This window comes from Thrips palmi, unplaced genomic scaffold (assembly GCF_012932325.1).
Source record: "Thrips palmi isolate BJ-2018 unplaced genomic scaffold, TpBJ-2018v1 HiC_scaffold_3, whole genome shotgun sequence".
In the NCBI taxonomy this organism is placed as follows: Eukaryota; Metazoa; Arthropoda; class Insecta; order Thysanoptera; family Thripidae; genus Thrips; species Thrips palmi.
The window spans coordinates 8,641,097-8,654,954 of NW_023144630.1; the positions used below are offsets into that span (position 1 = coordinate 8,641,097).

Here is a 13,858-nt window from a genome sequence, read left to right on the forward strand (position 1 = left end):
TGCATGTTCGGTTAGTGTGTGGGATAGTAGGGGAGATGAAGCCCAGTCATAGGAATCAAACCGCAGGTCGATACGTCGAAAAATAAGGAAACTGAAATAAGGAAACCCAAAGACACAAATGGACCCACAACTTAGTCAACTTCCCGTAACTGAAACAATGAAACACCCTTTTCCGCCCTTTTCTATTTACATTTTGCAAAAACACCTTGAACAAAAAATGTCCATCACAACAAAGTACATACTTAGTTTTTGTTGTATACGTCGTTGTTGAAATGAGTAGGCAGGTGTTGACAGCTTGGCAGTGTATTTCGAACTGACGACAGTGACGGATACAGATTCCAGGAACGCTCACAGTAGAGGGCGACACAGGCAACTACACAGGCGAACTACGGCAGAAGCCAGAACTGCAGAGCGCGGCGTACCGACAGTCACTAGACAGAACGTGGGGTATCGCCAGTAGATGGAGTATATGGGAAGTTGCCACAATTGTGGATCCTTGTGTCTTTGGGCCACAGTTTCCTTATTTTTCGACGTATCGACCGGCGGTTTGATTCCTATGACTGGGCTTTATCTCCCCTGCTACCACACACACTAACCGAGCATGCACTTCACGCATTTCCCTGTCAAAACAGGCTAAAAATGAGCAAAATGTAACTTCCGTGCTGTCCATTGTCCAAAAAGTCCGTGTTCCAAGGCGAAAATCTCCTGAACTATTTGTCGGAGAGCAAATCCGCGAACAGCCTTTTGTTCCGTTGGCAACCCTTTATGACACACTTGGATAGCAATTTATTCCAGTGACTCACACCTCCTGCTTTATTGGACGAAAAAATGTCACCGTGTACTGGTTTTCAAACATCGTCAGCTTTAGTTTCGCGCCTCAGCGCCGAACCTGTAGCGAGAAAAGTTCGGCTCAACGTCCAGAATCAGCAGCACGGTTTCCTCTTTCCAACGCGGTGGGCGGAATTTCGAGCTCAATTTTTCGGCACCTGTCTCGTTGCTGTAGCACGATTGGGCGCTGGTGGTAAATGTTACCTGGGAAAAACGACTGTGGTGGATTATGACCTTCGTTTCAACGCACAATTAAAAGGGTATAGTGCAATCGGTTGCTCATTTCGTGCTCAATTTTTTGAGACATGTCCGATCAATTGTGCAAAATTGGGTTCTACCAGCTTCACAGAGGTTCATCCCGCCCCGTCCTGGTCCCATTCTGAGAGTACAAGCTAGCTGCCACCCTAAAGTGTCCTGTATTATGATGAGTTGAATTTGTAAAGGTATCACAGCGGTTCCCAACCCTGGGGTCGCGACCCCAAATGGGGTCGCGAAAAAATTTCGAGGGGTCGCGGCGAGGTGGCTGGGGTCGCCTGGGGTCGCGGTGGTTTCCCCTGCTAGCCCACACGCCGAGCACTGGCGGGAACAACGAATCAGACGCAGTGACTGCTTAAATGCCGCAAAGTTGATCAAAACGGTCACAAATGTCTGAAAAATCGTGTTTTGGGCCGACTTTAAGCATCTACTGCGGCTGATCCGAGGTGGTATTTCGTCCTCCCTCAACGGGCAATTGGTCTTTGGACCTTCCTTTTGCATGCCTCTGTTACGGAAAGCGATTATCTGCCTTAGTTTGGGAGCAGTATTGCCGCAAAGTTGATCAAAACAGTCACAAATGTCTGAAATATCGTGTTTTGATTAACTTTGCGGCAATACTGCTCCCAAACTAAGGCAGATAATCGCTTTCCGTAACAGAGGCATGCAAAAGGAAGGTCCAAAGACCAATTGCCCGTTGAGGGAGGACGAAATACCGCCTCGGATCAGACGCAGTAGATGCTTAAAGTCGGCCCAAAACGCGATTTTTCACAGACATTTGTGACCGTTTTGATCAACTTTGCGGCAGTACTGCTCCCAAACTCAGGCAGATAATCGCTTTCCGTAACAGAGGCATGCGAAAGGAAGGTCCAAAGACCAATTGCCCGTTGAGAGAGGTCGAAATACCGCCTCGGATCAGACGCAGTAGATGCTTAAAGTCGGCCCAAAACACGATTTTTCACAGGCATTTGTGACCGTTTTGTTCAACTTTGAGACAATAGTGCTTCCAAACTAAGCCGGATTATCGCACTTTGTATCAAAGGCATGCTTAAGGAGGGGTCGCGTGGGGTCGCGAAATTTTTCCTGGGGGTCGCGGAAATTTTTGGCTACAAATTTGGGGTCGCGAACCGAAAAAGGTTGGGAACCGCTGAGGTATCATCTGCTAAAAAGTTGTAAATTTTTCAAACGCGTATTTCTTGGAAACGGCTGGACATAAAGTGCTAATATTTTGCAGGGGTCCAAACGACACTAGTAAGAGTCAATTCACCGAGTTTGGGCGAAATCGGTGAGGTCGCGCCGAAAAAGTGTTATTCGCTTCCGTGGAATTACCAACGTGTGAGACACCGTTTGTCCCACACTCGCAAGTGCTAAACACCGCTTGTCGCACACTTGCAAGCGTGGGGCCTGTGACATTGAACTACCATAACCCCTTCGCTGTTTCTGTGGAGCCCTTGCCAGTTTCTGTGAGCCCATGCCAGTTTCTGTGACTACCAAAGTCAGAATCATTTACTGGCGGTTTCTGTGCCGATCCGTTACGGATTCCGCCAATTCAATTTACTGTGTGGTTGTTATCACCTTAGGGACTGCGGCCCAGTCATCTCGGTTTGGGCCAAGGTTGCGATGTTTATGGCTACTACTTTTCCTGCTCCTTGCTTATCAGACCACGTTTGCAATTAATTAATGCAGCGTACAGTGCCGGGATCTTGATGGCGCAGCAAGGGCCGTAACCTTCGTGGTGCAACGACGGGCTATAAGAGTCCTCCCGCACCGTCTGGGTTGCCAGGCACGGATCTCCGCTCTTGTGGGAAAGACAACTTCTTGCCATCATGTTCCGGCTAGTCCTTGCGTTGGTTGTGCTGGCCGTGGCTTCAGCGGCGCCTTATCTTGGTATGTCAAACCTCCCCCACATGGCCTAAAATGAACTCAGAAAAATCGATAGTCGCTTCAACTATGTATCGGTTACCACATCATGGCTATTTAACCACTAAAGGGTCGTAAGTCAGTCGATTTAAGGGGGTTTACACCCCATCTGATGTGTGCTATGATGTCTGCAGTAAGCCGTTTCATCTTGTAGAATTTCGTGACGTTGTTTTTGGCACATAACTTAATTATGATTCATGCTTTTTACTACTAAAAAAATTGTCCTACGTGTATAGTGACCGAAGTCAGTTGTCACGCCCAATTTTCATTTATCAAAGAATCCAATTGATGCATTTGAGTTAACGTGGATATGTTCCCTTTACCCTCACTTATGATTCAAAAACTCTGAGAAGCCTCTGGAACTCAGACTTAACTCTAAAACTCTGAAAAGAACTCTACATTCCGACAAAAACTATGAAACTCTGCTCTGAATTAAACTTTCAAACTCTGAAATTTCAAGCACTGAGAATGAAAGAGTCATAATCAGTACTAAAATTTTGGACGAGGTGTTGCTCGGATTGTGGTCAGCTTTTACGGTTCTAGAAGATTGTCAACGGTACTCACACTCGGCACAACACTGAAATTCAAAGGGTGAGACATCTCACCAATTTTCGGCGATACAAAATGTATCACCGAAAAAAAGGTCGTACACGAATGTATCACCAAAAAATGGTCGTACACGCATGTATCACCGAAAAAAGGGTCGTACAAAAAAAGTATCACCGAAAAAACGGTGAGACATCAGCGAGATTGAACCTTGTTTTCCTGGGGAAGTATCAACCTTTTTTCGGTCATACATTAGTGTACGACCTTTTTTTCGGTGATACATTCGTGTACGACCAGTTTTTCGGTGATACATGCGTGTACGACTATTTTTTTCGGTGATGCATGTTAGTATCACCATTTTTTCGGTGAGACAGTTATGTCTCATTCTTCAGAGAGTGAGATGTATCACTATTTGATTTTCAGTGAATTTGTAACTGCATTATTTCTCTTCCAGATCAAGACAAGCCTAGACCAAGTCTCCAAGCAAACCGCTTAGCCGTCGCGCCACTGCGAGTTGGTTCCAAAAGATACTTTCTGCAGACCGTTAAGGTGGGTGCGGGTCCGCTTAGCAGTCCCGTTAATCGTAGTTCTCATTGCCACCAAAAGCGGCTGTACACGCAGGGACTTTCTTCACTCGCAGCACTAAGTCTTGTGTGGGGCCCTGAAGAGGCATGGACCAAAAGCCCTCTTTTAACCATCTTTTTCGAAATGAATAATTCATGCCCTTCTCAAGGTCCAAATAAAGCATGGGTTCTTCACGCTCATGTTAATTTGCCTTTGAAGATATACGAAAACAGCCGGCATCTGCACTTAAAAAAAAATACGTATCCTTTCTCTTTCTTGCCTTTTCTCCTCCTCCCTCTCTTCCGTCTTCTTGTTTTCCGCACCCGTTTTCATGGGTTCATATGGAGCAAGTACGGGCGTTCCGTACTTTCCTCCATACTTTATTCGTTTGTACCTTCTCGGTTCAAACGTACGGATTTTATTTCAGAGTACCGTCTTGCACAGAATCGTTTCATAAATTTGGAATTTCAAGTACAGAAGCGAGTCGTTATGCAAGTGCGCCTGCCACTGCAATTAAAGTAACATTGTTGTTGGCAGTCAAACTGGTACCGTGCCAACGAGTTTTGCAACTACCAGGGTATGCGCCTTGCCACAATCAGCAGCCAGGAGGAGAACGACAAAGTGGCCAAGTACATCAGGAACAGCGGTAAGTCTGCCTGAAAGAAACGGGTTACACTCTCAGCATTTTACTGACTATTTCTCATTAGCAGACGCATTTCTGTAAGCAACCAAAATACTTGGCATTTTTTGTCAGTATTACTTAGCAATTACTCATTACTGTACTAATATTACCGTTTTCTTAGTAAATTACAAATAAAATTTTTAAGTATTTAAGAACTAAATGCTAAGTATTATAGTTGCTTACAGAAATACGTCTGCTAATGAGAAATAGTCAATAAACGGCTGAGAGTGCACTTTCGAGACCACCCCATTTCCTGCACTGGTAAAACTAAAGCTTAACTCTATGCCTGAGTCAAGCATAAAGTTACGCTCTAAGAGGTTATGCTTGAAATAGAGCATACTCTGGAAATTCCCCCATGCATTTAGATTCGGGAAATCTTGGTGGATGTGTCTGTTACGCTCGAGTTCATGCGTAACCTGCACGGTAAAAACAGTTCCTGGTTTTCCCACGAAGCCCATGGTAGAAAAATAAGCGATTTCCAGGGAGTTCCTGGGAAAACCAGGAATCGTTTTTACTGTGTGATTACGCTTGGTAACAGAGGGTAATACTACGCTTTAGTTTTACCAGTGTGAGCCGAGCGACACAGCTGTTTAATTATCCGTGGTCATTCCATCTTAACGTCTACACTGATCTGGACAGCCTGGTACGATCTCGACCAAATGTTGTGGCGAGGTTGTCCTGGAACATACTACTAATTCTTAAGGCCTATAATTCTCGCGGTTTGGTCAGAATTGGCATCGTCCAAGGAAGGGGCACCTGCGGGTTTGCATTTCTCAAGAACCTTGCTCCATGAAAGTAAAAGTTATGGCAATGGAAGGAAGGACGCAGCATTTCGTGTTCACTTGTGCACTAATAGGACACTGAAAAACCAAACGTGGCCTAGACCACACCAACTGATGCAGTTTGAAGTGGTCATTGCATGGGAAGACCACACCAAACGTGGCCCAGAACATACCAACTGATGCAGCCTAAATGGGACCAGTCTGACAACACCTGTGGTGTGGTCTAGACCACGTTACGTTTTTCAGTGCACGGAAGCGATCTTTTGCGCCTTTCTTCAAGCATGGTGGTTGCTACGCTCGGCTTAAAACGTCCCCCTTATCTAGATGCATGGGAGATTTAGATGAATCGTACAGCTACGCTTCAGTTTTGCCAACATGTCCCTCTCTCAAACATCCGGCAATTTTTTTTCCAGGTTTGGGCGGCGAATACTTCTGGATAGGGGCCTCAGATCTGGGTGAGCGCGGCAAGTACGTCTGGATGTCGACGGGTGAGCCCCTGGAGTACACCAACTGGTTGGCAGGAGAGCCAAACCATTTGACGGATAACGGTGAAGTTGAGCACTGTGTCCATTTGTTTGATCAGAACCTTGACTTTACTTGGAACGACAAGATTTGTTCGATCTATTATAACTTCATTTGTGAGATGTGATTTATACACCTTGTAATTTCTGCGACGGCTTGCTTCGTGTGTTTTTTCTTCATTTCGGGTAACCTGAGACGTACCTCCGGCGATACCGACTGAATGTAACCGGAAACTTTTAACGCGTCAATACACTCACAAGATATTGAGGTTTAATAATTAGTGAAACGAACGAAAAACTTAGTATTATGGCAACGAAGAGAAGGTAATACCCTACGGTGAAGGTTTCTTTGCAGCTTTGCAGTTTCTTCATACAACGACTAAACTACTGTTTAATTATTATGATTGATTTGTGTCGTAGAGTACTGACAATTAGCTTAGTAATATAACTGCACGGCGTTTGTCAGTAGAAAATAGGAAGTGTTGCTATAGTACAATCAAATTAACCTTGGACAATGGACCAAAAATCACGCCTACGTAAGTGAAGGTAGAGCACTACGTATCAGGGGGCAGGTTACATGTCTTTTTTTTAGAAAAGTTCCGAGCTGGAGCACCAAGTTAATTGTAAGGGTCAGCGCGTATAACTTTTTTTTTTCGTGGAAATATTTTTTTTTATCTTAACGGTTGTGATGTTGGGATTAGGGGGAGGTTGGAGGTTCTAATGAAATTCCTGCATTGTGAAAAATGTGTCAAGCAGTAGAAATCTGTTATAGTAAACATGAGGTCTTTAGGAAATATAACAGTTGTACAGAATAGTTGTTTGGCCTACTCTCTATAAAACCTGTATACCTATCCGCACGGCCGACGCACCACAGTATCGTAACTGTTTGCACCACATGCTCCAGATGGTCCTCTGTGCACAATAAATCTGTTTTTCTGTCTGAGCCTTGAGGCTGAGTGATCATCCTTCCAGAACCCAATCTAACCAAAAACTACAATGACAATGTAAAATATGATGGTACTGGTGCAAGCCAGTTATCGCAACCAAAGAGACTGTTTTGCCAAGGGCATTAAATTATGGACTGGAAGGCCTGCGGGGCATTCCACGTCAATCCATCATGGTTCAGCACAGGCCGAGGCAGGCAGGGGAAAGCCGAGGAAAGCGAGGCCGAGAGGACGTGACAAGAAATGGGGGAGCCAGGAGCCAGGGACACCACCGTCACTCGAAGAGGGAGGCCGATAAGGATACCGGCAAGGTTTAGGGATTAAAGAAAATAAATTGTTGTGCTTCAGAGAAGCTAATTAAATGGTGTTGGAATTATCACTCTGGTTTGAGTTGTCAATCACCTAACCTGCCCAGAATTCGCGGATTAAACACGGGCAACAAACACAGGACCCTCAGCGTCAACGAAACAAAAGACTTAAGGGGGGAGGTGTTCTAGTAGGCGCTGGCGTTATACGCAGCGCTACTACGCTCTGCAGATAGCATGGTGGCTATTCACCCTCATCACTCCAGCCAAGCTTATGCACACTTTTAATAAAGCCTTCTTTGCACCTGCTCAGATCCGGCTCCCAATTTTGTCTATCGCAGCCTGCCACCCTGCGGAAGGCAGGCCAGTGCCGCATGCCAAGGTAGATAGAAACGCCAGGCGTGGATTGTCGGAACGGGCGCAACATCGCGATGCGCACGGAAACACCTACAAATACCTTCGAGAGTTCACTGTACCTTCTAGATATTTTGACGAGTTTCGTTTGTACTGCGGAGGAAATCTCCAAGTTGATGCAGCCTTTTTCCGAGAGACATTTAGAGTGTATCTATGTGTATTGACCTGAGCACACTCTCGTTAGAGTGTACTTGTGAGTGCGCGCCCAGAGTGTACTGAGCACACTGCTGAGTCAGGGCATCTGTTGTCACGCTATCGCTTACTGATTTGCGTGTTGAAAAGAGGAGACAATTATGTGCCCCGTGTCGCTAAAGTCACGAGGACACCCAACCATGTTACTTAACCATTAAACGGAGTCCTGCAGTCATGCACTGTCGGTGGGCGAGGCGTGAACGAAGACGAAATGCTGTACGCAATGACGGTAATATACAGGGTGTTCAAGGTAACTTTGGCCAAACTGTAGGAGGGGAAAGATTACCCCAAAGTAAGGATTTTTTTTCTAAGAGATGAATGTCCGGAAACGCACCATTTTGGAGACACAGCCATTTCAAATCTTTTTCGGTTAATTATATTACGCAGTGGGAGTGGGCCCAGAACAAGTACTTTTTTCAACCATCATTGCAATCAGCACCTCTTGAAACGCTGCATTTAGACGCCAGTCGTTCTGCCACTTCCGCAGAGTTATATTCTCATTCAAGTCCGGCGTTTGTTCTTCTTGATTTCTTCTCCACTTCCGGTCCAGCTCTTCTCCGAAGCACCCTATTGCATCATTCATCTGATCGGATTTAGTTAACCCTGCAAACAGTTTTTTGTTTCTCCTGAAAAATGATGAAAATTGAGTTTCCCCTTCTTCCGCTTCATGGATCATTATTTCGTTCACAAAATCAGGAACAACGCAGAAGTCTGTAACAGGTTCGGCACAATTGTTGTAAGTGCTTACGCACGGCTTTCTTACTTGGACGCCAAATCCAACGGACAAATTCTGCACACATGGGATTTACCTAGGGGATCGTGGTAGACTGGACCCCACGCAATTTACAACAGAGAAAAATGTGCTCGCGCTCAAGAAGAAAAAATGGCGCACACGACGAGAGACGACAATGTCCCACACCAGTTAACAAGTTGAATCCCCGAAAGCCACTTGCCCGCTCCGGTGCTGCGTCTGGTTGCTGCTGCTCGGGGTGTGGCTGAGGCTGCATCGGAGCAGGGAGTTGTTCATTAGGGTCGTCTTGTTGTTCGGGGTGAGGTTCGGGATGTGATACTTCCAAAAGTGCCTGAATCGGCTGGGGGGGGGGGGGGCAATAAATAGGGTGGTGAAGGGTAGGGTAATGGAGCTTGGAGGTGTGGTGGGAGCTTCCACGCCACCCACTTTGGTTCTTCGGACATCAAGACTCCTCCCTTAGCATTCTAACGCTTGCCGATGCTTCTAACGCGTGCCGGTGGAAAGCGTTACAGTGGCGAAGAAGGACGAAAAAACAGCAGTTTTATACTGAAATGCGCAAAGTTCCGGCCGCCCGGGCGGCACCAATACTCATATGGCTAACTCCTATGACCGCCATCCTACGTTTATTGTGATTCTCTTTCGTTTTAAACCAACACCTGACCGTAATTCGAGCCCCCTGTACCCTATTTTGCATTTTTTTTTCAGAAAAAAAAAAATAGTTTTGTCGATTATTCTGACTTTTAAAGGCTCGGAATGGGTCGGTTTTGTGCAGGAAGGGAGCCCAAACATGCTAAGAGTTCATGTGAGTAGCGGGAGGAGGGGAGGATGTACCCCCGCGGGAGCAATCGGGCGAAATGTACCAAAAAACGCCATTTTTCGCTTTTTTGCCGATGCGCGACCTCTAAATTCTGTCCGAGACACCCCGGCGAAAGAATTTAGTCTTTTTTTAACAAAAGGAACACTTTCCCTTCGTGTGCGGATGAGTAACAGAACATCGATTTCTTTCTGGGACAGTCTAGTCGGGGCACGGCGCAAAGCGGCACACCTGGCCCCATCCCGACTAACTTACTTCCGGGTCTGAAGAATGCCTCCCCTCCGGGAATGCCGGGGCTGGGGCCTGCCAGCCTGCCACGGTCCAGGAAATGGACGATTCTGCAACGAAAGTGGAAACGTTTTTAAGCGTTACCAAATCAACACCTAATTTTCCATGGCTTTTACACTTTCCAATGTATAGCTGTTCAGAAGTTTCTCCAACGGTAGGACACATCACAGTACCTTCGGGCAAAATAAGTCTATGGCTGGTTGACATATTTGTTTCATTTTCTACACTGTTTGTGGACTTTCTTGTAAACCTTGTTACGGACATATTTGTCCACATCTGTGAGCAATTAAGCGCTTATAAATTTATACAGTAATGCTCCCAAAATTCTGTGGGCAAATTGGTCTATGGTCTGTGTTCGAAGTTGTCACCATTAAGGAACGTGTAAAGACGTTTCCGCCATGAACTCAAAATCGTTCGGTAACTGGTAACAAAATTGTCCATAGCTATTTGGGGTGCAGACCGCACATCACTGTTAAAAAAATCCATCTTAATTTTAAGAAACTTTTTTATGAAGCAGTTTACAAAGACTTTTTGCTAGTAAAAGTAATAAACTTTTTCTTCTTAAAAGTAAGAATCAAATTTGAAAAGTAATAATCTGTTTCTTAAAAGTTGTTTTTGCATTTAAGAAGAATTTAATATATAGCAGGTAAAAATTGAACGCCTTATGTACGTAATGAGTTATTCATTGTATGTTAGTAGTCGATTTCACTGCCGAAATCGCTTGGAAGCGTGGTTCAAACTCTCGAACCCGGAATTCCGGATTACCGCACCGCGACGCTACCAACTGCGCCACGAGTGAGCTCTGCGAGGCGGGCTCTAGGATGTGGATGACTCCAAGCCTCTCGGCGGAGACTCCGCTAGGCAGTGGAAGCGCTCATTCCAGGGCCTCCAAACACGACTTCACATGACCAAGATCATCCAAATTTGTTCTTTACGTACACTGGTAGTGAAGCGTCCAATGATCACAATTTTAACTGGCAGGATGAGAATCAAATATGAAAAGTCATGGTAATTTTGAATTTTAAGAAACAAATTATTGCATTTGGTAAACAGTCTCAAATTTAATGAACCTGTTTTTTAATTTTAATAAAGTTTCTGAAACTTACCAATATTTTCATTACTTGTCAGAAATGTTTTGGTAAATGTAAGAAATTTTCTTAAACTTCACAAACCTTTATGAGTTTTCATATCCTTTCAAAAGGTTATTAAAATTAAGATGTCATTATGTATTAAATTTAAGAATTTTTTTAACAGTGATGTTTTGACTCAAAGGATCGGAGCCGAAAGCACGGGTTTGCAACTCCCCTAACTTGCCTTCGCACTCCATTCCCGCCCGGACCTCGAATCCAGCCTGGTATAGCGGTTCCGAACCTCACAAATGCCGTCGATTGCCCACACTTTTATTTTCGGTTAGAATCAAGAACCTATAAAGCCCCAATCCGACTGACTCACTCACTGACTCACTGACTCACTCACTCATAGAAATGTTTGGGGTGAAGGAGTGGTCGTAGAGACTTGCGGTTTTTTCCATTCGATTCCAAATTTTATGGGAAAATTGGGAAAAATCCCAAAAGTTGAAAATTCCTCACCGTTTCCGAGAAAACCTACTTTATCTACAAAAAAAGGGGAACAAATTTCTCACCGTTTCCGAGCAAACCTACTCAATCTTCAAAAAAGGGGACCGACCGACTAAAAATTTTTATTCGCCCCATCGGTAGGTCTGGTCGAGACATTTCCGAATCTGTGCCGCAATCCGGTCTCCGTCACTGGCAACATCCTAAAAACGATATAATAATATATAAAAATAGGCCTAAATTCAACAAAATCCACTCAATCTTCAAAAAAGGGGACCGACGGACTGAAAATTTTTATTCGCCCTATCGGTAGGTCTGGTCGAGACATTTCCGAAACTGTGCCGCAATCGGGTCCCCGTCACCGGCAACACCCTCAAAAACGATTAAATAGGCCTAAATTCAAAAAAACCCACTCAATCTTCAAAAAAGGGGACCGACCGACTGAAAATTTTTATTCGCCCCATCGGTAGGTCTGGTCGAGACATTTCCGAAACTGTGCCGCAATCGGGTCCCCGTCACCGGCAACATCCTCAAAAACGATTAAATAGGCCTAAATTCAATAAAATCCACCCAATCTTCAAAAAAGGGGACCGACCGACTAAAAATTTTTATTCGCCCCATCGGTAGGCCTGGTCGAGACATTTCCGAAACTGCCGCAATCGGGTCTCCGTCACCGGCAACATCTTCAAAAACGATTAAATAGGCCTAAATTCAACAAAATCCACTCAATCTTCAAAAAAGGGGACCGACCGACTAAAAATTTTTATGCGCCCCATCGGTAGGTCTGCTCGAGACATTTCCGAAACTGGGCCGCAATCGGGTCTCCGTCACCGGCAACATCCTTAAAAACGATTAAATAGGCCTAAATTCAACAAAATCTACTCTATCTTCAAAAAAGGGGACCGACCGACTAAAAATTTTTATTCACCCCATCGGTAGGTCTGGTCGAGACATTTCCGAAACTGTGCCGCAATCGGGTCTCCGTCACTGGCAACATCCTCAAAAAACGATTTAATAGGCCTAAATTCAACAAAATCCACTCAATCTTCAAGAAAGGGGACCGACCGATTAAAAATTTTTATTCGCCCCATCGGTAGGTCTGGTCGTGACATTTCCGAAACTGTGCCGCAATCGGGTTCCCGTCACCGGCAACATCTTCAAAACGATGAAATGGGCCTAAACTGAACAAAATACAACCGTTTCCAAGCAGTAAAAGCCATGTAATATATTGCGTCTTAAACCTGGCCGGAGAAATCTGTAGAAATCAGAAATGAAAGACGCAAAAGAGGCCCATTAGTTTGGCCTTCGGTCACATAGACCATAATGAACACAGATCTTATTCTTGTCAAAGCAGTCTTCAATATTTTCCGGACCTTGAATGCCGTTGACTGCCACAGTAGCCAATACAATACAAGCTATCTATTTGGGCAGTAATAGTACCTTAAAAATTAATGGTCAAAAGCAGTTAAATAGACCCTTCCAAAAAGCAGTACAGTTACTTCATAAGAAAATTTTCCTTTGGTCACCACGGACTTACTAAAAATACTTCGGTACGCGCCCCACACATGCGGGGGTCTGGGGGCGGAGCCCCCAGCGAGCAGCGCGAGTCCTCAACACTATACATCATCCGCAGCTACACACTAAACTTCTTACGGATACATCCTATCTGTATTACGGACATTTTTGTGCAATTGCAATTACGGATAGATTTTGCTTGTAATACGGATGATTTCATCCGTAATACAAAGGTTTTCGTGTCCGTAACATACATACGAAAATATCTGTATGGTACGGACGTAAAACTCTTTGTAATACGGATGATTTCATCCGTATTACAAGCAAAATCTATCCGTAATTGCAATTGCACAAAAATGTCCGTAATACAGATAGGATGTATCCGTAAGAAGTTTAGTGTGTAGACTTTTGTTGCGTATTTAAGACATGAAAAGTTTCAAGAACCTATAATCATTCGTTGTCTATCAATAATATCCTGTCAGCTTTCATCCATTTATAGTGAATTGTCCCTTTAACTGGGCCATTTTCAGAATTCAAAGTAATAATGTTTTCCAGTTGAAATAACTATCGACGCTTTCTTGGACCGATGAAACCAGGCGACATCTAGCCTGAAGAAGGGATTTGCTGACTGAAAGCCATGATGCCACGGATCATTGCAGTACTGCTAGGTCCATTTTTGCTGGATTTATGCTCCAGCAAAACGGCGGTATGAGTTGCATAAGCCTGTACTTACCTGTTAAAGAAATTTCCAAAAGGTATTTCAAACGTTACTATTTTGCAGGGTCCGTATTATATAGACGTTCGTGAGTTCGGAAATTGTCTCACAGAAGAGGTCGGCGAGTTCGGTGATGAAATATCATTTCAAGCGACGTTACACCACCAACGGGGCAGCAATTACCGGTTTTACTCTGGAAATTTAACTTTAAAGAATGGACTTCTAGAGCAGCCGGGAAGCAGCGTAGTAAG

At 44.6% G+C, this 13,858-nt stretch overlaps 1 protein-coding gene across 1 annotated transcript; it reads left to right on the forward strand.

Annotated features, from left to right (window-relative positions):
- The first annotated feature begins 2,809 nt into the window (after positions 1–2,809).
- Positions 2,810–6,909, forward strand: LOC117648297 (C-type lectin 37Db-like). The gene is made up of 4 exons (XM_034390754.1): positions 2,810–2,967; positions 4,001–4,095; positions 4,648–4,756; positions 5,988–6,909. The coding sequence occupies exons 1-4, from the start codon at positions 2,907–2,909 to the stop codon at positions 6,221–6,223; spliced, it is 501 nt and encodes a 166-aa protein (XP_034246645.1). The 5' UTR covers positions 2,810–2,906; the 3' UTR covers positions 6,224–6,909.
- Positions 6,910–13,858: the final 6,949 nt, after the last annotated feature.